Consider the following 24,128-nt stretch of genomic DNA (forward strand, 5'->3'; position numbering starts at 1 on the left):
AGTGAGAATAGAAGTAATAATAATAGTATACATACAAAAACTATCAATATAAACTATCAATAAAACTAAACATGGACCACACACAGTCATACGTACGTGTACACATAAACAAATTAATACATAAGCAAGTCATCAATGGACTTAGTCATTGAGAGTTCGTCGGCAGTTTTATCGCCAGACATGTGATGAGTGACCTCTAAGTTATGACCAGAGCGATCCAAGTGTGAGCCTATGTCGAGGAGGTGTGGGTTGGAGCGTGCCTCCGCCAGAAGGGTGAACTCTGAGTCAAGGTCATCTTCCATTCGCAAGTAGTCCTGTGGATAATGCATATGTGTGAAAGCGACTGTGGTATATGTGTGGGTGGGTACATAGGAAAATCAATTAGCTATATATAATTATGCCTCGGTGCGCATGCGCAAGCGAGGTATACGGTAGTGTGTTTGTGTGTCTGTGTGTGTGTGTGTCTGTGTGTGTGTCTGTGTAGACTGCTACAGCTGCTCAAGGATGAATCAAGTGCAAGTAAGAGTTTCTATAGGCTTCTAGTCATGTTTACTTGGATTTTAATTCGTGGATTTGCAAAATAATGCTTCGTTCTCGAGTTATGCCTAGTTTTGCTTACTTGGAATGCCATTGCAGCCTTTTCAGAAGAGCACGTAGCCAAACTTGTTTACCGAGTGTTGCTACTCTACTTAGTAGTTAGCTCTGCACTAGAACGCTAACTATTGGTAGCTGCAAGAGTGAGAATAGAGCTGCAAGGCTATGCTGATGGTGGCAGCCATTAATTTTAGACTTGAACTTTTGGCATCGATCGTTTTTAACAACATTCATGGTTGATCATTACCCACTCTTTGAGTTTGCATGCATGATATTGGAAAAAGTAGCTTTATGTTATGTAGCTTTGGCATCTCCACCGAGGCATCAGCACCTGCGGTGCTTTCATTATAGTATGGCATAAGTGAAAGAGGAGGGAAGTACCTTAAAATTATGTTGTATATGCTATAGCCGCTGATTTTAGAAAACTTTTAATCATGGAGTTCCATTTAGTTTCACATTTCCACAAAATTAATAGCAGTTTTAAATGCTTATACATGTATACATGAAGTGGCTCTAGTGACACGCACGCACACTCACCAGACTAATGGCCTTTGACATGGTCGACTTGACATCGAGTAGGCCAATCTGTGAGTCATCAGCCGAGGCAAACGGATTGGTCTGCTGTGGAATGGTACAACAAGTGCTTGTTACACATACTGACCAGGTAGAGCGTAAACAATATTTTATAAACTTGTAAACACACAACAGTGTGCTTGGATAACATAAACCATACCTTTTTTGGTTGTGCTAGAGGAGGGGAGATTTCAATCTTAGTAGCTGCCATGCCCTCCACCACATTGTCCATAGGGCTGGGTTCAATGACAGTAGGGGGAGCAATAATGGGCACTGGGAGGGGAGAGGGGGTCTTCAACTCCTCTCCTGATAGATAAAAAAAATCATTGAATAGTAAAATCTAGCTTTAATATCCGAGTGACTTTTAGACTAGAGGTATGTAGGGATACACGAAAGACAATGGCACTCACCGAGATCTGGCTTAGTCTGCTGTGGTGGTGCACCGTTACTGGTGGACACACTAGCCAGAGCGGCTGCAGCTGTCTTCACATTCTCCCTGGCCTTCTTTTGACTTTCCTTCCTCTTCTTGTGTGCTTGCCATCGCTCAAAAGCAATGTTGAATGCCTGGGCCACTGTCAGAGTAATGGCCTCAGCCTTGGACTTCTTGGAGCAGAGAAAGGCATGACATTCAAGCTCCTTGTTCTCGTGATTCCGGCAGATGTAGCAGAACACTTTGTCAAAGTACGGGTCCACAGTGCAATAGGACACCCTGCATAAGCGATGAACCTTGAATTAGCAGTTACGGGTACTGACACACAGGAATTAATACTAAAAGGCTACCATAAGAAGCACCAAGGCTCTGAGTATTCCACAGATACACACACACGATAACTATGGGCTCAAGTTAGCTGGTATAAGCAGAGCATTGTAAGAGGAACATAGGAAGCGTTTGTGATATCTTCCCTAACAATGAAAGGTTGCGTGTAGGGCCTCACCTGTACAATGGTATTTCCTCCAACTTTATCTGCAGGAGAAAGAATGTAGTTGCTTATACACTAGAACCATTATCATTCACTATGTATAAGCACCTTTAAACTGTTGGGAAACATTCAATGCAATATTGACATATGCAGCTAAACTGTGTTGGCATCACACACATGATCACAAGATGATATTCTTATATTGACATTTATTTTGATTTTTTTAGCTGCCATGGACATTACACATTGCTGTCTGAGCACCCATCACCTAGAAGTGCACCACTTTGAACTGTAACTTAAAAGCAAAGGAAAGGTAATTCGATTGCGCCCACTTGATTGCAAACATCACATCTTTTTAAATGGCACATATGGAGCAAAATGTATCTCTGACAATAGTACTCAGGAAGTTCACTTCCTATAAAGGTCTTAGTGCTAGGATGTTATGGGGGAAATAAGACCAACACTTGTCACTATTCCTCATGGTCCTAAGGTTAAAATGCAGACCAACTACATGTAATGCAAGCTGCTTGTAACTCCACTACCTCACCCAAACAGACCCAGCAAGAGATCCTTATCACACTCACCTGTTTCTGTACGTCTTCCAGTTTGATGATTTTGGAGGAGACGATCATCTGAACCTTCTGTAGCTTGCCTCCTCTTGACTTGGCCTGATGTGCAAGTAGGAAGGAAATGGATTCATGATCAAGGATGCTTTTGGGTATCTACCATATATTGTGTACACCAGCTGTCAATATTAGGCCAAAGGAAGGTAGCTAGTCCAAGAGCAGAGCTACAGTCAGGTCACCAAGGTTTCATTAACAAACAAACCTTTGTTTCACGGGATAACTTAATTCACATAACACTCCTAAAACACAAATTGACACTTGGACACTAAATAACGTGATTGTAAATTTGATGGGATTTCTTTACACGCACCACTCCCGAACATAAACAAAACAATGTAGTCTACAGTGTTCACACTCAGTCTCTGATCTACATTAATTATACACAGAGTGCTTTTAATACCGACTGGCTCTCAACACTCACATGATGCACAATTGACTGGACAGCATCGTCGGTGGACCCAGGTCCGTGGGTCTTAGTAACAGAGGTGGACCCGAGGTACTGTGTAGGGGGGGGTGGAGAGACACGACTCATTGAGCAAGATATACTAGAATGGAGCGCATGACTAAAATAGTATCTGTTAACAAGTTGATACTTCCCGTTTATATAACACAATAATTATCATGTAGGCTACGGCGTATCGGGAAAACACGTTGACTTAAGCAATCATAACCACGCCTATTTGCAACTTTTGTAATAAGAATTTCAATTGCACGCTTATACATGGATGCTGTTACCATGTACTAACACAAAGCTGTCGTCACTACAGTAGTAGATCTAGTGTATTAATAGTAAGGCTCTTGTGTACAGTAGTGAATACTACTGCACACAAGATGGTATATGATAGACGAAATAATTCCCTGACGCTCTGTACGTGTTATGTGTACGTGTGTGGTACGGGCAGTCCAATCCTACCTTGACAAAGAAGGTGACACCAGCGTTAATGGGGTCGTCAGAATGGTACCAATCCTCATCAAGCTCTGCAAGGGAGGGGATTGAAACACTGCTTGCCTCAATCTCCAGTATAAAATTGCCCTTACACATTTTGTTGTTTGCAAATGTGTAAAAAGCATATGAAAAGCTTTAGCTACTAGCTAGCTAGCTTGGGGGTGTACCAACTCACTGTCATGCTTTGGTGGTGAGTCATGGCCAAACCTCTTACGAATGGCCTTGGGGCTGTTCCTAATGGCCTTGCCAGCAGCACGCAGAGAATCCATGGTGTGAGCTAGCTGTTTAGAAGTTTTGATTTCTTGCTTGTGTTTGCTATCTATGCTGCGCTCAGTACAGTACAATACAAGACTACAGTGATTTAACTTCCTAGCAGGATGTGAATTTTTGCTTAGGGAGGAGTTGATGGATATTGCTAGGAAACTGAATCCTGCCAGCTTGACATTGAAGAGATGGATTTGATGCTGAGGACTAAAGTCTCTACTAGAGTAAGTTCAATGTATTGCACTGGATATATAATATCTCTCTCTCTCCAGGAAAAAGAGGAAAGAATTGCTGTTTTGGAAACAGAAAATGCTATTTTGCATCTGCAAATTGCACAGGTACGTGGGCGGGACATATCTCATATCAAGAGTACTAGTATCCTGTGCAATGAACTGTACCTGTGTTTGCCATTAATACCACCTTTACTTTCTCTTAATCGATCAATTTATTGCAGTTGCAAAATTCCTTCAAAGCTCAGCTGAGACGACAAGATGCAAGTTTCTCCAGTTACAAACTTCATCAGCTAAAAATCTCTCAATTGCTGGATCAAGTACAGGTATGTGATGTCAAATTCATAGAGTCTTAACTATTAAATATGTTGTATTGTAGCAACTCAAACAAAACTTGAGGGACCTTCAGTCCGAATATGTTACATATCAAGAGGAATGGCACAAAATGACATCAACAGTTCTTCCTGACATCCTCCACAAGCATAGCTGCAAGTTGACTGAATTCAGAGGTAGGTTGCAACATAGATAATAGGGAGATTCTGTGCTCTATTATCTATGGTTGCAACAATTATTAAAACTACTGTATTTGTGCTGTTGTTGTTTTCAGCTGTACAACGTAAATATGAGGAAGAGAGAACAAAAAGGAAAGAGCTGCATAATGAGCTGATTGTGAGCATTTTCTAATCATTTTGTTGTTGTCGTTGTTGTTGTCGTTGTTGTTTAGCTTCACACATTCCAGGAGCTCCGTGGCAACATCAGAGTGCATTGCAGAGTCAGACCATTGCTACAGACGGACATTGACAAAGAATGTACTTGTTGCATTGACTGCATTGATGACGTAAGTAGTGCACCTAACAGTAAAAATGATGTGTACACAAACATTTTTGTTTGACACAGGAAACTGTTAGTGTTGAGTATTTGCAAACCTCTTACTTGGGCTCTAAAATCAGTAAGAAGCTCTTCTGCTTTGATAGGTAAGGAGAGCCTTGAAACTGTTTGTAAATGTGACTACTCTAATAGGGTGTACGGTCCGAACGATGCCCAGGAAACTGTGTTTGCTGACGTCAAACCACTGTTAACTTCACTGGTAGATGGGTGAGTTAATTTTGAACAATGTATCTAATCATAAACGTCACGCACGTGTGGCTACTACAGGTACAATGTTTGCGTCATGGCTTATGGACAGACCGGAAGTGGGAAGACGTACACTATGCTTGGTGGCTGTGAGCAATCAGCAGGAGTGCTCCCGTTGGCTGCAACAGAATTATTCAGGTGAGAAAATGGTTATGTTGATTCTGTGAGAATGATGTTAATTCTGTGTTAGGTTGGTTGAAGGACGATTGATTGACTGTGAGATTACAGCAACTGTCGTTGAAATCTACAATGAGCAAATAATAGACCTCCTCTCACCAAAAAGAGTGAGCGATTTAATGGTTGGAAATTATTTATTAGCAAAATTGCCCAGGAAGTTTCTCAACATAATGTTTTGCTCGATCGCAATGGAGATGTTGAAGTCACTAACATCACAGAAAGGTTATTATTGACATCTTAATTATGCTCTTAAATATTTTATTTTTCAACAGACTTGTGTCGAGTGAGAGTGAGCTGCTCTCTGTGGTCAGTGAGGGGATGCAACGAAGGGCCACTCACAGTACGCATGTGCACGAGCACTCAAGCAGATCCCACCTCATAGTGACCATCCACATCACGGCTCGGGGTGAGGGGGGAGTCTCCATCGCCAGCTCTGTCTCCAGTCTACAGCTTAACACAACTATCACTCCAGTCAGCTCCACAGATTCAACTCCACTGGTCAGTTTTCAGGGGAGGTGTTATATTCAGATTCATCTCCCCCCAGATGTCTCCGACAGGCTCACCCCCCAAACTGAGGTACAGCAGGTCCCACTTATCAAAGTCCAGCAATCAATTGTCCTTCTCTGGGTTATCTACTGGGAGCAATAAGAGTACCTCCCCGAGGCACAGCTCTCTGTTCCATGTCAAACTGCAGCTGGTGGATCTGGCTGGCAGTGAGTGTGTCGGTACGTAAGTGCAGATTACCATTATATGCACACAAGTTCAGATTTATTAACTGTTTTTGTTCATTTTGTTTGCAGGTCAATCGGGTGTTCATGGAACTCAGTTAAAGGAAGCGCAACACATTAACAAAAGGTATGCAATAAACAGCTCGCTAATATAAATTGTGTTGTTATGACTTTTCACAGCCTCTGTGCTCTCTCCAATGTGTTGGGGGCTTTAGCTGAGAAGAGGTCTCACATTCCATACAGGAACTCAACTCTCACTCATGTCCTGCAAGACTCCATTGGTAAGCCCAACAAGTAATGAGATGTTGCTATAAATGATTTCCCCTTCAGGTGGGAATGCAAAGATGGTCATGTTTCTCTGCCTCTCCCCAACAAGGCAGCAAGTGGTTGAATCTCTGAGAGTGCTGGGGTTTGGAGCCAGGGCAAGACAAGTGCAGAGACCTCCTCCTACAGCAAAGAGAACTCCTAGAGTGCAGAATGCATAAACAAACTGTTTGTCTGTGTGTAAAATCCATATTCATTATCACTGCTCGAAATTGGTAAGTTACTATAAAGTTTGTTTGAAAAATGTCCTCAAAAACAGTCAGTGAAGCCAAAACAGCAATCTCAAAGGTACATGTATACTGTCATAATTATGTACACTGTCCCCTTGCGTAAAATCCACTGGCTAAACCAATTCGTCTTTTGTTCTTCCTCCCTGCCCAACCAGGTGAAGGCTGGTGTGTGCTTGAGTGAGGAGATGATTCGTGATGCCCTGGACAAGTTGAGGGGAGCAGTGACCATTGTCTACCCCATGAACCTCCCACCCTACGACCCGGTCAGACTCGAGTTTGAAGGAAATGAGGAACTGGCAGGAACACAGGTGAAGAGTGTATGACTCTACTGGACAATGCTCTACTGTATTGGTGGCCACTGTGTACATGCAGTAGCTATGAGAGCCTCAGCCTCGATCCTTTACTACACTCATTGTTCTTCACTTCATTTCATTGCATATACATTTCATTAATGCCTAAGTGTGGTGCACGAATTAAAACAATAATTATACGAAGGTTGAGACGTTAATTGTATGACAAATTATCATGTTTATTCTACACTACATACGCACATACTAAGAGTTCAAGGTTCGTCACAGTAAGCCATCATCTTCTATAAGCATTTACAATCCAAATTGTTCATATCGTCTTCTATAAATAAGGTTAGTGTCAGTGGATGATACGTTGGCATTATTACTTCATCTACAATCCGCCTTGCTTTGATCACATTGTGCATGTACATTTCAGAAGGGTTGTACACACATGGCAGAACAAATTTAATTTGTATATCCTCAATTTTTCCGTGTAAGCTTTCTCCACATATGCCTTTCACAGTCCCCAATACAACTAATGCCCACTCCAATGGACCAGAGTGTGGAATGTACCGTGCTTGTACACACACCTTGAAATCTCTCACATAAAATGTTGGGCTATACCATTTTTTGTTGTCTTCGAAATAGCTCTCAGCAGGAATGCTAAATTGTAGCCCATGCTCGATACCTTCATCATTGATCTTGTTCTGTGAAGAGTCTAATTTTGATTGGATTGATTTCAGAACAGGCCCAAGATCTCTTGTTACTTTGGCTTTTTTAAGCTCTCTAGATATTCCTTCCTGCATAGACTCTAGCCTCCCTGTGGTTACAGTTAGAGCTCTTCTTGTTCGCTTAAACTTTTCAGCTGTTTCTTTCTTTGAATGTTTATATTCTGTCATAAGCTGAATCAAGTGTGTTTGTTGGTTGTCTGCTAGATGTTTGTCAAGCTGAATCCTCACCAACTTTATCTCACATCCAGCCTCAGCAAAGGTGCACTCAACAGGCTCTAGTGGGCACTCATTGCGATGGGTAGACACGTCTTGACGAGGCATGTTTCCTGAACCACACTCGTTAGGGCAGGGACATGGGTACTGTTTGCAATTGAAGGCGTGATGCATGGATAACTGATGAAAGTGCCGTATCTTTTTATTGCAATGTATACAAGTGACTGATCTGTATTCACAAGTGTTTTGTACGTGCTCATCAAGATCTTTTCGAAGCATTTTAGGGCATTCTTTGTGCAAAGAGAATTCAGGACGATTACGGCACTTGACTTCGACATAACCGCATCCATTATATGACTTCATATGCTTTTCAAAGTTCTGTAGTTTGTCTCTCCACTTGCATCCCTCGTCTTTGTTACTACACCAAATCTTGAGCTCAGAGATTTCCCTTTTAAGCTTCTTGTCTAGAAAATGATTAAAACCGTTTCGTTTGGCTCGGCAGTGAGGACAGCTTTGTTGACGGTGCTTCTCAAACCAGTAGTTGAGGCAGGTCTCACAAAAATGTTGTCCACAACAAGAGGTTAGGTGAGGGTCTCTCAACACCTTGGTACACACTGTACTACACACATATCGATCAGGGACTGTTTCAACAAAGTCATTGTCATAGCCTCCATACTCAGCTGCCATTCTTACTCTATCACCTAATACTCTTTATAAAGCCTCCTCCAATCAAATTTAGGCTTGCTTATGAATTCATGTCTATTGAAGTATTGTAAACAATATTCATATCCCACCTCCACTGGTTGTATCAACCAGCAATCGATCGTCCTTCTCTGGGTTATCTACTGGGAGCAATAGGAGTGCCTCCCCGAGGTACAGCTCTCCGTTACATGTCAAACTGCAGCTGATGGATCTGGCTGACAGTGAGTGTGTCGGTACGTAAGTGCAGATTACTATTACGTACACAGGTTCAGATTTATCTGTTCATTTTTGTTTGCAGGTCAATCGGGTGTTCATGGAACTCAGTTAAAGGAAGCACAACACATTAACAAGAGGTATACAATAAACAGCTTGCTAATTATGTTATGACTTTTAAACTTTTGTTTCTTCCCCCCCCCTGCCCTTGCAGAACCAGGTGAAGGCTGGTGTGTGCTTGAGTGAGGAGATGATTCGTGATGCCCTGGACAAGTTGAGGGGAGCAGTGACCATTGTCTACCCCATGAACCTCCCACCCTACGACCTGGTCAGACTCGAATTTGAGGGAAATGAGGAACTGGCATGACGATGTAGACACACCCTTACTCTTTATATGGCAACAGTTATTCCCATTCACCAATCAGAATTAGGCTGGCTTATGAATTCACTGCCTTATATTCATAACCTGTTTCCCTCCCCCTCACACACACAGAAGCTTGATGCTGACTCAGAGGATAGCTACCTGAACACTGGCTGGACGGACCCTCACTCCCTCAAAAATTCAGCATCCAAAGAAAATAAAAAAAATGTCATCAAAAGAACAGGAGTAAAGCCAAAACAGCAATCTCAAAGGTACATTGTTGTATGTACACTGTCCCCCTTGTAAAACCCACTGGCTAAACTACTGCCTTAATTCATCCTTTTGTTTTTTCTCCCTGCCCATGCAGAACCAGGTGAAGGCTGGTGTGTGCTTGAGTGAGGAGATGATTCGTGATGCCCTGGACAAGTTGAGGGGAGCAGTGACCATTGTCTACCCCATGAACCTCCCACCCTACGACCCGGTCAGACTCGAGTTTGAGGGAAATGAGGACCTGGCAGGAACACAGGTGAAGAGTGTATGACTCTACTGGACAATGCTCTACTGTATTGGTGGTCACTGTGTACATGCAGTCGCTGTGAGAGCCTCAGCCTCGTTTCACTGACAGTTCATTGTTGCATGTAAATTTCTCATAATAATAGTGAGGTGTACAAAATAGTAATACAAAAAAGCAATTTAAGTCATCACACACTAGCTGCTATAATATACATGTGTGAGATTTTAAATATAGCACACAAACATGTTTATTCTACACTACACACACACACACACTAGGCGGGCACACTGGTGCTTGAGGAGGACAGTGCTCAGCTGTGGTGGGCTGGGAAGGCGTTGGCTAGGGACAAGAAACTCTCAGACTATTTGGGAAGGAACGAGAAGACAACGATAGTGGCTAAACTACAGAGGAAAGGTCAAGGTGCACCGGGGAGGGAGCCAGTGTTCTCAGAGGAGGAGCAGAAGAAAATGATGGCCTACACTTACAAGAAACAAGAGGAGTTCAAGGTTCGTCATCGGTAACTATATTGTCTACATCACCGTAATCATCAAGTTTAAGGTTTGCTTACTTCCAGGAATCCCATATACATGTGCCACACGACACAGCACTCATTTCACATATGTATACGGTTAGTATGAGTGGTTGAAGCTTTGACTTTATTTTTCCACAGTCTCTTTTGAGAACATTGTGCATATACATTTCAGAAGGGTTGTTCACACATGGCAGATTAAACTCAATTAGTGAATCCTCGATATGTCCTTGCAATATTTCTCCACACCTGCCTCTCTCAGTCCCCAATACAACTAGTGCCCACTCCAATAGACCAGAGTGTGGTATGTACCGTACTTGTACACATGTCTTGAAATCTCTCACATAAAACGTTGGGCTATACCATTTTTTGTTGTCTTCGAAATAGCTCTCAGCAGGAATGCTAAATTGTAGCCCATGCTCGATGCCTTCATCATTAATCTTGTTTTGTGATGATCCTAACTTCGTTTGGATTGATTTTAGAACCGGCTCAAGATCTCTTGTTACTTTGGCTTCTTGGAGCTCTCTAGATATTCCCTCCTGCATAGACTCTAGTCTCTCTGTGGTTATAGTTTGAGCTCGTTTAGTCTCCTCAAGCGTTTTAACTGTTTCTTTTTGTACTTTTTTCAATTTCTTATATTCAGTCATAAGCTGAATCAAGTGTGTTTGTTGGTTGTCTGTTAGATGTTTGTCAAGCTGATTCCTCACCAACTTTATCTCACATCCAGCCTCAGCAAAGGGGCACTCAAGAGGCTCTAGTGGGCACTCATTGTGATGGGTAGGCAGGTCTTTACGAGGCATGTTTCCTGTACCACACTTGTTAGGGCAGGGACATGGGTACTGTTTGCAATAGCTGTGATGGTCGGATAGCTGATAGAAGTGCTCTTGCTCTACTTTGCAATGTATACAAGTGACTGATCTGTATTCACAAGTATTTTGCATGTGCTCATCGAGATCTTTTCGAAGTATTTTAGGGCATTCTTTATGGAAGGAGAATTCACTCATAGAACAATTTGGGCACTCCACTTCGACATAACCGCACCCATTATCTGACTTGATATGCTTCTCGAGGTTCTGTAGTTCGTCTCTCCACTTGCATCCCTTGTCTCTGTTGCTACACCAAATCTTGAGCTCAGAGATTTCTCTTTTAAGCTTCTTGTCGAGAAAATGATTAAAACCACTCCCTTTGGCTCGGCAGTGGGGACAGCTTTTTTGAAGATGCTTCTCAAACCAGTAGTTGAGGCAGGTCTCACAAAAATGTTGTCCACAACAAGAGGTTAGGTGTGGGTCTCTCAACACCTTGGTACACACTGTACTACACACATATCGATCAGGGACTGTTTCAACAAAGTCATTATCATAGCCTCTATACTGTGTATTTACTGCTCCTGGGACATTTGCAACTGCCATTCTATAATCAACTTGTACATGTATCATAGACAAAGAGACATGTGTCTATTATTATATGGGCACACCTAATAAGGCAAAAAGTTTTGTCCCATTCACCAATCGGAATTAGCTTGCTATGAATTCATTTGTCTACCACAAACTATGCTTGCTAGCCTTGATTCCAGGCCGCTACACACACACACACACACACACACACAGACACACACACACACACACACACACACACACACACACACACACAGAAGCTTGATGGCCAGAGGATGGCTACCTGAACACTGGCTGGATGGACCCTCACTCCCTCAAGAAGCAGCTGGCCGGAGTATGTCAGCTGGAGACCATCGTGATATGACAGTGACTAAGTATGTACATTACGTAAGCAGTGTGCTGAACTGTGCTTGCAATTGCACTATTATCAATTTGCAATGATCGTGACTCAACAGTTGAGTCACGATCATTGCACTGAGTGTGTGTCGGTATGTGATGATTACCATGATTGCATGTACGCAAGTTCAGATTAACTGTTCACTTGTTTGCAGGTCAATCGGGTATTCATGGTAAAGGAAGCGAATAAGTTGCCGGAGCAGTGCTAATGTTAAACTGTGTTGTTCATGTCTCCGATGTGTTGGGGGCTGTAGCTGAGAAGAGGTCTCACATTCCGTACGTACAGGAACTCAACTCTCACTCATGTCCTGCAAGACTCCATTGGTAAGCCCAACAAGTAATGAGATATTGTTGCTATAAATGACTTTCCCTTCAGGTGGGAATACAAAGATGGTCATGTTTCTCTGCCTTTCCCCAACAAGGCAGCAAGTGGTTAAATCTGAATCCCTGAGGCGGGGTGCTGGGATTTAGAGCCAGGAAGCCTCCTCCTACAGCAAAGAGAACTTCTAGAGTAGTGCAGAATGCATGAATAAACTGCCTGTGTGTGTGTGTGTGTGTGTGTGTGTGTGTGTGTGTGTGTGTGTGTGTGTGTGTGTGCGTTATCATTTAATGATATTCATTGTCACTATCACCATAGAAATTGCTAACTGTAAACATAGCTCTCTTGTGCTGAGTCAGCCAATAAAAGTGGGCTAAAAAATAGAAGCATCTACCAGGAGGTTGTACTTGTCACAGTCTAAAGAGATGGTCAAACTACACATCAAGAGAGGAGATGAGAGTCAGTTTCTCTATGAGACCATCCTTCCCACCCTCATGTCAGAGCTCATGCTACAACTGGTGCGTCTGTTCAATGGCAGGCTCAAAGTAGACAGGCTCTGTCAAGGTAGACCACATGCTCTCATTCCTATCATTTATACGTATATTAATGACCATCCTCAAATATTGGATTGGATTTCGTATGATGTGCATTAATCGGACACTGTCTGCCTCCCCATGCACACGTGCACAGAGATAGAGCTGTTGTCCCAGCATGGAGTGTTGCTCCCTGGGAACATGCAGGGACTGACAGACGAGCAGATCAGTGAGCTGAAGCTGAGGGACGAGTTCGAGGAGGTGTGTGTGCCGAGTGGGGGCCACGTCATGAACCCTGACCCCATGGGACGCAGGAACGGTAGAGGTATGCTCTCACTATTGTATATAGTTGTTCAGTTACTAAGTGTGTGTGTATACAGCACCCAATGACAAGATGAAAGATATCCTCAAAAGAACAGTCAGTGAAGCCAAAACAGCAATATCAAAGGTACCTTCGTATGTACACTGTGATGGTGCCCGTCCCTTGTGTACTGATTTAATAACTAGACCATTGCCATTATTTTCAACCTTTTGTTTGTTTTTCCTCCCTGCCCATACAGAACCAGGTGAAGGCTGGTGTGTGCTTGAGTGAGGAGATGATTCGTGATGCCCTGGACAAGTTGAGGGGAGCAGTGACCATTGTCTACCCCATGAACCTCCCACCCTACGACCCGGTCAGACTCGAGTTTGAGGGAAATGAGGAACTGGCAGGAACACAGGTGAAGAGTGTGTGACTCTACTGGACAATACTCTACTGTATTGGTGGCCACTGTGTACATGCAGTAGCTATGAGAGCCTATACAGCCTCGATTTCTACACTCATTTTCACGGATAGTTGTATGTAAATTTCTCATTGTGTTAATGCCAATAATAGTGAGGTGCACAAAATTAATTGTACGTACAAAATCATACATACTTTTTTTTTTTTTTTGGGGGGGGGGCGTGAAAGCTCTCCATCTCGGGGCTAAGAAAAAATTACATTGTACAAAGGAAGGAAGTAGTTTAGTGATAGTAATTATGTAGCAGTCAAAAATAAAAACAAAGCGAATACAAATCATACATACTGCTATCATAACTAAAACTAAGTAAAATAATTTAACTGCTAAATCATACATCTTGCTTGTTTTACGGTTGGGATATTAATTAATACAAAAAAATGTTTAAATGTTTATTCTACACTACACACAAACACACACACTAGGCGGGCACACTGGTGCTTGAGGAGGACAGTGCTCAGCTGTGGTGGGCTGGGAAGGCGTTGGCTAGGGACAAGAAACTCTCAGACTATTTGGGGAGGAACGAGAAGACAACAATAGTGGCTAAACTACAGAGGAAAGGTCAAGGTGCACCGGGGAGGGAGCCAGTGTTCTCAGAGGAAGAACAGAAGAAAATGATGGCCTACGCTTACAAGAAACAAGAAGAGTTCAAGGTTCGTCACTGTGCGAATCTGAGGCACTTGCTTGGTCACACCTCTGGCAATTTTGCAAACCGTTTATAAATATAGTTATTGTAATTGGAGGAGGTGTTAGCTTGGTTTTGGTACCCCCTAATACTTTGATCACGTTGTGCATATACATTTTAGAAGAGTCGTTCACACATGGAAGTCTAAAATTAAAAATTGTTATTGAACCCTCAATTTTTCCTTTCAAGATATCTTCACACCTGCCTCTCTCAGTCCCCAATACAACTAGTGCCCACCCTAGTTTACTAATGCGTGGAAAGTATCGTGCTTGTACACACACCTTGAAATCTTTTACGTAAAACGCTGGACTGTACCATTCTCTGTTGTCTTTGAAATAGCTCTCTGTGGGAATGCTAAATTGTAGCCCATGCTCGATACCTTCATCAGTGATCTTGTTCTCTGATGATCCTAAGTTTGTTCGGATTGATTTCAGAACAGGCTCAAGATCTCTTGTTACTTTGGCTTTTTGGAGCTCTCTAGATATTCCCTCCTGCATAGACTCTAGTCTCCCTGTGGTTACAGTTTGCGCTCGTTTTGTCTGCTCAAGCGTTTCAGTTGTTTCTTTCTGTACTTTTTTCACTTTCTTATAGTCAGTCATAAGCTGAATCAAGTGTGTTTGCTGGTTGTCTGTTAGATGTTTGTCAAGCTGATTCCTCACCAACTTTATCTTACACCCAGCCTCAGCAAAGGTGCACTCAACACGCTCTAGTGGGCACTCATTGCGATGGGTAGGCAGGTCTTGACGAGGCATGTTTCCTGAACCACACTCGTTAGGACAGGGACATGGGTACTGTTCGCAATGGCTGTGATGGTTGGATAGCGTATAGAAGGGTAGCTTTTTATTGCAATGTATACAAGTGACTGATCTGTATTCACAAGTGTTTCGTACGTGCTCATCGAGATCTTTTCGAAGAATTTTAGGGCATTCTTCAAACATAATAGTGCACTCCACTTTGACATAACCACACCCATCAGCTGATTTGATATGCTTCTCGAGGCTCTGTAGTTCGTTTCTCCACTTGCATCCCTTGTCTTTGTTGCTACACCAAATCTTGAGCTCAGAGATTTCCCTTTTAAGCTTCTTGTCCAGAAAATGATTAAAACCACTCCCTTTGGCTCGGCAGTGAGGACAGCTTTTTTGACGGTGCTTTTCAAACCAGTAGTTAAGGCAAGTCTCACAAAAATGTTGTCCACAACAAGAGGTTAGGTGTGGGTCTTTCAACACCTTGGTACACACTGTACTACACTCATATCGATCAGGGACTGTTTCAACAAAGTCATTATCATAGCCTCCATACTCTGTATTCACTGCTTCTGGGACATTTGCAACTGCCATTCTTGTACATGTATCTCAATGATGATATAGGCACACCTTTACTCTTTATAAGGCTCATTTACCAATTGGAATTAGTTTGTGAACGATTAATTGCTGTTTATAACCTGTTTCCCTCCCACACACTTGCACTTACACAGAAGCTTGATGCTGACTCAGAGGATGGCTACCTGAACACTGGCTGGACGGACCCTCACTCCCTCAAGAAGCAGCTGGCTGGAGTCAGCAATGTCAGCTGGAGACCATCATGATAATGATGACAGTGACTTTATGATTAATTATGTACTGACTCTATAATAATTATTACACGTCTTTATAATAATTACTCTTTATTGTCAAGTTTGTGTTGTCATATGCAACAGTTCACTTAAATGTTTTATTGATATATACTCGTCATAGCAATTGTAATTAGAACAACAAAATACACACTAGTCTAAAAAAATGGGGGCAATGTTATAACTATGTGCATATTGCAATTCTATACACGTATTCTACAGTATAAAAACATGCTAGCTAGTATATGCATACAACAACAAAACAGACTATCTATACTATAGCTAACAGTACTAAGTGGTATTCAAGTGTCTATATCTGTGAGATGGAGGCATCTTCCTCATCCCCGTCCTGATCTATCTCCATATCATCAGCGTTGATGCCTTGTCGATTGGCCATTTGTTTGATAATCCTCTCCAGAACAATGTTCCTCTCAGCAAGGTCGGTCAGTGTCTCCCTCATCTTGGTCATGTCCGTCACCAGGGTTCGTGTCTGATGCTGTACCTGCTCAATGGGCTCCTGTGGGTGTGTGGGTGTGTGTGGGTGTGTGAAGTATCCCTTCAGGGGGTGGTGGTTCAGAACACTTGTGGTGTATGTAGGGGAGAGTAAAAAGATATTGACCTTTCTAACTCGATATATCTATCCTTACTTTACATAATCTGAGCACCTTCTATGTATACAGTATACACCTATACAACTATGTGTAGGGTAAAGCTAGGCCTCACCAGGTGTGGGGTGAGAGCATTCTGTATCTTGTCCACCTGCTGACTCTCACTCTGTAGGAACTTAGTGACCACGTTGGTCTGATTGGGGTGGGCCACGGCCTCACCAATGTGGAACCAGCGACGCATTGGAGGGAGTTTCTCCTCTATGTCCAGCACTAGCTCAACCTGCGCATAGCAACATCACATAGCTTGAGACAGTACTATATTATACAAAAGTCAACACTATTATTACCACTTTTATGTGTGCGGCTTAGACTTGAAGTCTACAATATGCAACTTTATGTGTAACTTACTTGCAGCTCTAGTCTTTTGAGAGAAGCTGCCTCTTGGATGCCTTTGATATCGTCTACAGCCAGACCAACCTGTACAATGATGCACACAATAAATCTCAGCTTGTGATACAATACTGTACAAAGCTACTCAATACTAATACATACATGTACATGTACATGCATGTGCCCTCGATCCTCACCAGTAAGTTGATCAATATAATGGGCATGAATATGAGGAAGATGAGCCAGAGCACACGAGCTAGGGCCTCAAACTCAATCTCCTCCTGCAGCCCATCCCCCGGCTTCAGACCACCGGGATCTTGGCGGAAGAGGCTGTCGTACTCCAACTCTCCGATTGTCATGGTGGCCGTCTTGAAGAGAGCCCTCAGGGGAGTCGAGAAAGAGGCTCTCTAGAGAGAGGAAATGATAAACAGTAACATACAGTGCTAAACAGTATGTATGTTGAATGGGAAATATACGTACGTTGTATTAACTGTGATCAACAGTTTTACACAATTTACTTTCACAGCACTGACTAATGAGCATGTGTATTATACCTACATGTGAGTGACATGAGTGCATGAATCTGTTGGGCCATTCTGTACACACAATGCCTACTCACTGATGAGTCAGCTTCAGGGTTGTAGAAGGCCATAAAGAAGGCAAAACCAAAGGCAAGCACAAGCAGGGAAGTCAGCAGGATGGTCTTGCCAAATGTGATGAGAATGTTCTCAAACATGATCACATAGATTCCTGCATGACAAATAAATAAATATTTGTACACCCTCAGATAATTGTACGAAACAAATGTGAGCTCAAAAGCAGGAATTTTTTTCTAAACTAATAAAATGCTTAATACATGTTCCTTGAAATGACTAACCCAATCTCTTACCTGTGTATGCCAGCTTCCTAAAGTAGAGTACAAAGTTAATCCAGGCCAGGAATACTGCAACAGCTCCAAACTGGTACTGTATCCTGTGAGGACACAAACACTCACTCTCCCTGACAATGGCGAAGGCCAGCACTAGGGCGGAGATGTACAACACCACCTCCACCATGTTGTAGACGGTTATGTAGCGTAGCTTGAACTGGATGACCTGGTAGCCTTCCTTCAACAGTGACAGGATAGCAATAACGATGGTGATGATACCAGTAGCATATATGTAGTTGAGCAGATTTGGATTGCTAGTCACTGTAGGGCCAGCTGCATTGGACATAGGAGAACAAATCATTCAAGCGTTTGAATACTGATGTTCTATTAAAATGGACCCAAGAGAGAAAGAATCGTGTATATCTACAGTAAGATTGCATGCAAATTACAGGTACATGTACATGTATACATGCATGCCATTCCTCGAGTGTGTGCATGAGCTACGTACTTATGAATGTAATGGTCTGGAAGGTGAGGCCCCTCTCATCTCTGAGTGTGGCGTTGGAGCACTGGATACAGTTCTCCGTCAGAGGGTTGGGCACGAGGAGAGCGAAGGATGTGAGAGCTATGAGGAAGATTATATAAGTGACGAGGTTGAAGGTGTAGAACCCCAGTCCAAACTTCCTCCACTTGTGCTCCAGGAGACTGGTCACGAGGGGGTGGGTGAGCAGGTCCGTCCTCTCACTTTGCACCTGCGACAAACAAATAGTGAGAATGGATGAAAGGGCAAAACCAAATATAAAACTGTGCCTCTATGAAGATTGATGGCAACCACATCATCTCTATACATACTAGAGAGGGTACACATGTAGCTGCACTGGTTATCAGTACTGTGTTGTACCCACCATGATAGACAGAGGATGGTTGAACTTGGTGAATCCCTCCGGTCCCCAGTTGTTAGAGCTGTCACGTTTTCGTCCAAACAACCTAAAATCTTCAAGGTTCCTGTTTAGAGTAGTGGTTTGACCTTTGACCTTTGCCTCTGGGACATCGCTCATACCATCACTACCAGTGTCACTGAGATCGTTTCTAAAGCTGTACATGTGTGGATAATAATTTTTGATCAGACTCTCATTGATTTTCCGTAAGTGCTATATACACAACCGTACGTTTTCCTGAGGTTTCTTCGTAGTTTGGCTGTCCTTGTCTCTGCTTCTCGGAAGTCCTCGAGGAACTCATAGTTGAAGGTGATGCAGTACTCGAGTGAGTCGGACCGTACCTTGCCGTCCTTGCTGGCGTTGGTGGAGGTACACCTGTTGAACACCTCCTCTGCCACGTCTGTAGGAAGAGCAGTAAATAAATGCACATACAAATTTAAATTTTATGTATACACCATAATTATTACCAGAAGGGACAGACATTCACAATTTCTAGACTCCTGAAAGACTTCAATGGTTGATTATACATGTACTGTACCTGGCATTTTCCTAATGAGTTTTCTGAGAGGAGTGGTGGTCCCCCCAAAGGGAGAGTCTGTTGTGTTCCTCAGAGCCTGGACCCACTGGCTGGACCTGACAATGGCCAGGGCAATGTCACTGCAGGGGGACAAACCAATAATGATGCTATTTGAATCAAAATCTCTACCCTAAATAAAGATACACTGTATTAATTTATCCACAAGCAACGAAAAAAATGCATTTTCATAATATCATTAATTATGTTGACTTTATGGGCAGATTAATGTACATGTACACGTTACACACTAAATAATCGAACTCACTCGTGACCATTTTGTATGGCGTGATCGAGAGCATTGAACCCGTTCTGGTCTGTCTGTCCAGCGTTGGCATTGTTCTCTAAGAGGACGTTGACTACAATGGGATGGCCCTCCTGTGCTGCCAGCTGGAGGGGCGTGACCTTGAGCTTGTCCGTGGGATCCACGTCTGCTCCAGCCATGAGAAGGATACTCACCACAGCAGGGTGGCCTCTGGCAGCTGCACAATCCATTGGGGTCCATAGAGTTGCATTCCTAGGGGGACATGTCAGTTATTAATGTACACGTGAACAAGTTATTTTGTAAACCCAAGACTAGTTACATATATATTATATGATTCCTCTGTTTTTTATTTATGTGTGCGTGTGTGGACTTACCTGGCCTCGATGTCAGCTTTGGCTCCGATGAGGGCTTTGACCACGTTGGGATAGCCATAGATACAAGCAAGGTGGAGTGCTGTGTTACCATCCTCATCCTCGTCTAATACAGTGTCTGGTTTTTTGGCAATGATGTCACGGACAACACTGTAATTAAGAGAAGCAATGGTGATGAAAGTATAATTATGCTAGGTACAGCGCTTCCAAGTACAGAATGCATTAGTACTCTTGCCACAGACACAACACAGAAACCTTACGCTACACCCATAAGAGTACACACAGCCAAATCTCAATAACAACATACTGTGCGTGTCCATTGGAGGCAGCCAAATGGAGAGAGGTCCTACCCAGTTCATTAATGGAGTCCAGTTTGGTGACATTCTGTGAATTCTCCATGAGCACTCTGAGTGAGGCCAGGTGCCCATTGGAAGCTGCAATGTGCAGAGGTGTACTATAGTTGGAGTCTGGAGTCAAGGCTAGCTTAGCTCCAGTACGATCTCTCATCACAGCCTGCATAATTATGAAGACGTGGAATGATAAATATCAGTATTGTTTTGTGTTCCAGGTTAGTTAAATAACCAAAAATGTACAGTATACACACTGCATGTACACACACCTGTAACACTATAAATCAACCCACCCTGAGCACAGGAACATGGTTAGCTTGAGCAGCAAGGAAGACACAGCTCCTGCCATTGGCATCGAGGACATCAATGGCCGCTCCTCTGTGCCTAAGAGTCTTGAGGGCCAGTACCTGTCCGCTGTTAGCAGCTGTCATGAGGGGAGTGTAGGAGCTCGTGTCAGACGCCTCAATCTCAGCACCTCTGTAGCCAATACCAGTACAACATTAATCTACAATGTACTACATGCACTTAGTGAAATTGTATGGAGGTTATACGCACTTGTCTACCAGGAAGTTGATCATCTTCTCCTGGTTAAACTGAGCGGCATAGTGCAGAGGAGTCTTCTGGTAGATGTCTCCCACATTGATGACGTCTGTGCCTGAGTTGAGCATCGTCTCGACTACCTTTACAAATCCAAACTTGGCCGCAATATGTATCGGGAAAACATTCTCATTTTTAGGTGTGAGCAGATCGGCACCGTTGAGTAGGAGAAGTCGCACAATCTCATCATTCCCACTCTCACAGGCGAGATGCAGAGGTGTGTTCAACTCATTGTCTTGAGCACTTGCCAGTTCCCTGCGTTGCTCAAACCCGTACGTAAGGATCAGTTTCACGATCTCGATGTGATCCTCTCTGCAGGCCAGATGCAGGGGAGTCTGGTCTTCATCGTTGAGCAGCATGAGGCTGATAGTACCATCACTTTTCATCTTGCGGAGAATCATCTCGACGATTTCTGTGAATCCATTTAGAGCTGCCTCGTGAAGAGGTGTGTCCTTGTTGTCATCGGCGATGGTGAGGTCGATGTTTTCATTGGCTAAGAGTATCTCCACGGCCCCAATGTTCCCACGCTGACAGGCAAGATGAAGTGGAGAGATACCATACTGAGCTCTCACATTCACCTGCACACAATAATTATGGTATGGGAATTAAACACAGCAACAAATACAGCTATTCAATTCTGCACAATATTGAGCGCTACAAAAACACGCTATACACACTGTACAGCATATAGCGTGTTGTTGTCCCGGAGTTTGACCAGTCTACTGTTCGCCTGCAACAGTGACGGCTTGCAAGTCTAACAACAACACGCTATACACACTGTACAGCAACATACACAAGAGCATGGTCACAATGTGACAATGGTAGTGCTTATTTAGCTACAGTCAACTTGTTGTAAAGGAACATGTTAGCTGTAAGCAACTCTACTGAATACAGACTCACGTCCACTCTGCAGAAGGTGACAAGGAACTTCATGGCCTGTTTACTAGAGGAGAGTGCGGTGACCTCCACCTCCTCTTGGTCCTGCGTCTGGGCGTCCTCATCTTGGTAACGGGGGAGGTAGCGGGCAGAAAGGTGGAGTGGGGTCAGCTTGGAATCATCGTCAGACGCCAACTCAGTGCCTAGAGGATTGAAATAGTTTCACAGTAATGTAAGTGGTGTACATACATGTAGCAGCATGCACCTACTAGGACAAAATCAGTGATTCATGATTAATTATTTGAAGTGGTGCTACAATAAAAATGTTAGCAAACACACTCTCCCAACATCACTCTCTTGGGAGTTCTGCAAAAATTCTCCCAAATAAATCAGCTCTAGGTCATCATTAATATATATGGGCACTAACTAAATTAACCAGACAATACATTCTTTGCTCATCAACTCTTATCATCAACAGTACTTACTAGCTCCCGAGGTGACGAGCAGAGTCATGATCTTGAAGCGGTTGAACTTGGCAGCATATAGCATGGCTGAGTAACCCATGGTATCCTTCTGGTCCAGTATCCTCGACTTGTTGTACTTGGGCAGTTTACTCAGCCACTGACGAACAATGTCCTCACGATTGTCCCTTGCAGCCTGTTGCAGAAAAGTTTATTGTTTGGGTTGTGCACTTAATTAAAAAATTAGCCAGCAAAAGTTTCTTTTTGACTCTTACATTTTGCAGGGTTTTCTGTGGTTTTTCTCCAAATGTGGACAGGGGAATGGATCGAGGCTCAGTAGCAATGCCAGTTGTGTCTGTAACTCGTGAATCAGCCATCTTGATACTTTAGCAGCTAGTTGCTAGCTGCAGTCTGTATTATATTACACATGTACAATGGTATCATTTTACGCTAAAATTATGAGACAACGCCCTTTTCTGATTATAAAATAATGGGCGTGGCCAACAATAATTCAAAGGTCAAAGGTCCTTTGACTTAATGAGCATTATTTAGAAGTGAGACGTGTGCGAGAACAACTCAAACTCTAATTCCAATCTCTGACTGAAGCTTAGCCTAGACATACAATGGGTGAACGAAAGGTTCTAAACAAGTACTACCCTCCAGACTTCGATCCAAAGAAGCTCCCAAAGTTAAATGTTGGAAAAAACTTTCAGTGTGTGATTAGAACAATGGCACCATTCACCATGCGTTGTCTCACCTGTGGAAACTACATCTACAGAGGGAAAAAATTCAATGCGAGAAAAGAAACGGCCGAAGGAGAAGATTACCTGGGGATCAGGATTCATCGTTTTTATATACGATGCCCCGTGTGCCTCACTGAAATTATTTTCAAGACAGATCCTAAAAGTACGGATTACGTAATAGAGACAGGAGCTTTTCGTACCCTACAAGCTGAGCACCTATCAAAAATGGAAGAGGAGAGACTGCAGCAAGAAAAAGAGGAGAATGAGGCCAATAACCCCATGATGGCCTTGGAAAACAGGACCAAAGAATCACGCAGAGAAATGGACGTCATCGATGCTCTGGAAGATATTCGCGACTGGAATGCTCGAAAAGCGACTGTTAAGTTTGATGAGCTGATGGACAATCATCTTGTGTCTGAGAAACAAGAGCTTGAGCGACAGGAGAAAGAAGACGAGGATTTGGTCAACACGATATTCTCTAGTGCTAGTGTTGGTGGTGAGAGTATAAAGAGACTAGACGATGAGGAGGAGGAGGAACCACCACCTGCTAAGATGGCTAAGATAGAGGAGAATTCCTCACTGACTTCAACAGCACCAAGTACCAGTACTAAGACCTCCAAGAGCAAGTCCAAGCTAGCTGGTTTAGTGGTAAAGAAAAAATTGACCAATTCCAATGCTTGTAAGCCTTCTACAACTAAGCAGAAAGTGGAGAACAGTCAGCCACAGGGATTATTAGGACTCTTAGGGGTTTACAGCAGCAGTGATGAGGACTGAAGTTGTTGTTACTTGTGTATGCTTAGATCATGACTCAGATATTGATGGTATATGTTTTACGTTTATATATAATTATACATGGTACATTTTTGTATTTAATACAATGTGACATTTACATGTAATTGTTATGATTGTGGTAAAGATCATGACTGTTATAATTATTGTTCCCAGGCCGATTTTTCTTTAATAGAACAAGAAAATCAACCGAGCGTTATTTTAGAGACAACTCGGCCTGGAAACAAGGCTGTAAGTTTTGCAGCAAAATAACCTGTACTGACTGGTACGTGTCGTCGAGCATTGTC

At 43.0% G+C, this 24,128-nt stretch overlaps 9 protein-coding genes across 12 annotated transcripts; 4 read left to right on the forward strand and 5 right to left on the reverse strand.

Moving 5' to 3' along the window:
- Window positions 1-2: 2 nt before the first annotated feature.
- LOC135350247 (low density lipoprotein receptor adapter protein 1-B-like) lies at window positions 3-3,971 on the reverse strand. 2 transcript variants are annotated; one of them, XM_064548987.1, is made up of 9 exons: window positions 3,835-3,971; window positions 3,627-3,691; window positions 3,135-3,212; window positions 2,672-2,755; window positions 2,103-2,131; window positions 1,578-1,876; window positions 1,328-1,473; window positions 1,132-1,212; window positions 3-314 (listed from the first exon to the last, which is right to left on the reverse strand). In XM_064548987.1, the coding sequence occupies exons 1-9, from the start codon at window positions 3,926-3,928 to the stop codon at window positions 114-116; spliced, it is 1,077 nt and encodes a 358-aa protein (XP_064405057.1). In that variant the 5' UTR covers window positions 3,929-3,971; the 3' UTR covers window positions 3-113. The 2 variants fall into 2 exon arrangements, with proteins under 2 accessions (XP_064405057.1, XP_064405056.1); XM_064548986.1 differs by having other exon boundaries at window positions 1,132-1,215.
- A 34-nt stretch (window positions 3,972-4,005) lies between these two features.
- LOC135350233 (kinesin-like protein KIF25) lies at window positions 4,006-6,677 on the forward strand. Its single transcript, XM_064548971.1, has 16 exons — window positions 4,006-4,147; window positions 4,196-4,261; window positions 4,378-4,479; window positions 4,533-4,662; window positions 4,761-4,822; window positions 4,893-4,991; window positions 5,051-5,127; window positions 5,174-5,248; window positions 5,309-5,425; window positions 5,478-5,571; window positions 5,619-5,686; window positions 5,737-5,962; window positions 6,009-6,189; window positions 6,265-6,319; window positions 6,373-6,473; window positions 6,523-6,677. The coding sequence occupies exons 1-16, from the start codon at window positions 4,112-4,114 to the stop codon at window positions 6,675-6,677; spliced, it is 1,644 nt and encodes a 547-aa protein (XP_064405041.1). The 5' UTR covers window positions 4,006-4,111.
- Window positions 6,669-12,664, forward strand: LOC135350267 (cilia- and flagella-associated protein 298-like). 3 transcript variants are annotated; one of them, XM_064549007.1, is made up of 6 exons: window positions 6,669-6,804; window positions 6,902-7,054; window positions 10,049-10,276; window positions 11,943-12,067; window positions 12,245-12,413; window positions 12,466-12,664. In XM_064549007.1, exons 1-5 carry the CDS (start codon window positions 6,760-6,762, stop codon window positions 12,264-12,266), a joined length of 573 nt encoding a protein of 190 aa, XP_064405077.1. In that variant the 5' UTR covers window positions 6,669-6,759; the 3' UTR covers window positions 12,267-12,413; window positions 12,466-12,664. The 3 variants fall into 3 exon arrangements, with proteins under 3 accessions (XP_064405077.1, XP_064405079.1, XP_064405078.1); XM_064549009.1 differs by having other exon boundaries at window positions 11,951-12,067; window positions 12,466-12,663; XM_064549008.1 differs by lacking the exons at window positions 6,669-6,804; window positions 6,902-7,054 and adding an exon at window positions 9,629-9,782 and having other exon boundaries at window positions 12,466-12,651.
- LOC135350241 (TNF receptor-associated factor 3-like) lies at window positions 7,174-8,730 on the reverse strand. The gene has a single exon (XM_064548980.1). The coding sequence runs from the start codon at window positions 8,665-8,667 to the stop codon at window positions 7,339-7,341; it is 1,329 nt and encodes a 442-aa protein (XP_064405050.1). The 5' UTR covers window positions 8,668-8,730; the 3' UTR covers window positions 7,174-7,338.
- On the reverse strand, window positions 9,886-11,769 carry LOC135350239 (TNF receptor-associated factor 3-like). Its single transcript, XM_064548979.1, has one exon. The coding sequence runs from the start codon at window positions 11,733-11,735 to the stop codon at window positions 10,335-10,337; it is 1,401 nt and encodes a 466-aa protein (XP_064405049.1). The 5' UTR covers window positions 11,736-11,769; the 3' UTR covers window positions 9,886-10,334.
- A 94-nt stretch (window positions 12,665-12,758) lies between the features above and the next one.
- LOC135350259 (cilia- and flagella-associated protein 298-like) lies at window positions 12,759-16,123 on the forward strand. Its single transcript, XM_064549000.1, has 6 exons — window positions 12,759-12,972; window positions 13,099-13,266; window positions 13,322-13,389; window positions 13,502-13,660; window positions 14,143-14,370; window positions 15,877-16,123. Exons 1-6 carry the CDS (start codon window positions 12,834-12,836, stop codon window positions 15,985-15,987), a joined length of 873 nt encoding a protein of 290 aa, XP_064405070.1. The 5' UTR covers window positions 12,759-12,833; the 3' UTR covers window positions 15,988-16,123.
- LOC135349531 (TNF receptor-associated factor 3-like) lies at window positions 14,375-15,792 on the reverse strand (the record flags this gene model as incomplete). Its single annotated transcript, XM_064548060.1, has 1 exon — window positions 14,375-15,792. A coding segment is annotated over exon 1 (1,365 nt), but the record flags the coding sequence as incomplete, so codon positions are not given.
- LOC135350211 (transient receptor potential cation channel subfamily A member 1 homolog) lies at window positions 16,109-22,781 on the reverse strand. The gene is made up of 18 exons (XM_064548944.1): window positions 22,585-22,781; window positions 22,334-22,505; window positions 21,873-22,051; window positions 20,931-21,550; window positions 20,669-20,852; window positions 20,333-20,538; window positions 20,029-20,175; window positions 19,658-19,906; window positions 19,354-19,472; window positions 19,047-19,215; window positions 18,783-18,972; window positions 18,386-18,629; window positions 17,899-18,210; window positions 17,629-17,759; window positions 17,207-17,416; window positions 17,028-17,096; window positions 16,735-16,899; window positions 16,109-16,528 (listed from the first exon to the last, which is right to left on the reverse strand). Exons 1-18 carry the CDS (start codon window positions 22,684-22,686, stop codon window positions 16,322-16,324), a joined length of 3,675 nt encoding a protein of 1,224 aa, XP_064405014.1. The 5' UTR covers window positions 22,687-22,781; the 3' UTR covers window positions 16,109-16,321.
- Window positions 22,782-22,838: 57 nt separating this feature from the next.
- On the forward strand, window positions 22,839-23,948 carry LOC135350254 (splicing factor YJU2-like). The gene has a single exon (XM_064548995.1). The coding sequence runs from the start codon at window positions 22,933-22,935 to the stop codon at window positions 23,824-23,826; it is 894 nt and encodes a 297-aa protein (XP_064405065.1). The 5' UTR covers window positions 22,839-22,932; the 3' UTR covers window positions 23,827-23,948.
- The last annotated feature ends 180 nt before the right edge of the window (window positions 23,949-24,128 follow it).

Source organism: Halichondria panicea, chromosome 16, assembly GCF_963675165.1.
Source record: "Halichondria panicea chromosome 16, odHalPani1.1, whole genome shotgun sequence".
Lineage (NCBI taxonomy): Eukaryota > Metazoa > Porifera > Demospongiae > Suberitida > Halichondriidae > Halichondria > Halichondria panicea.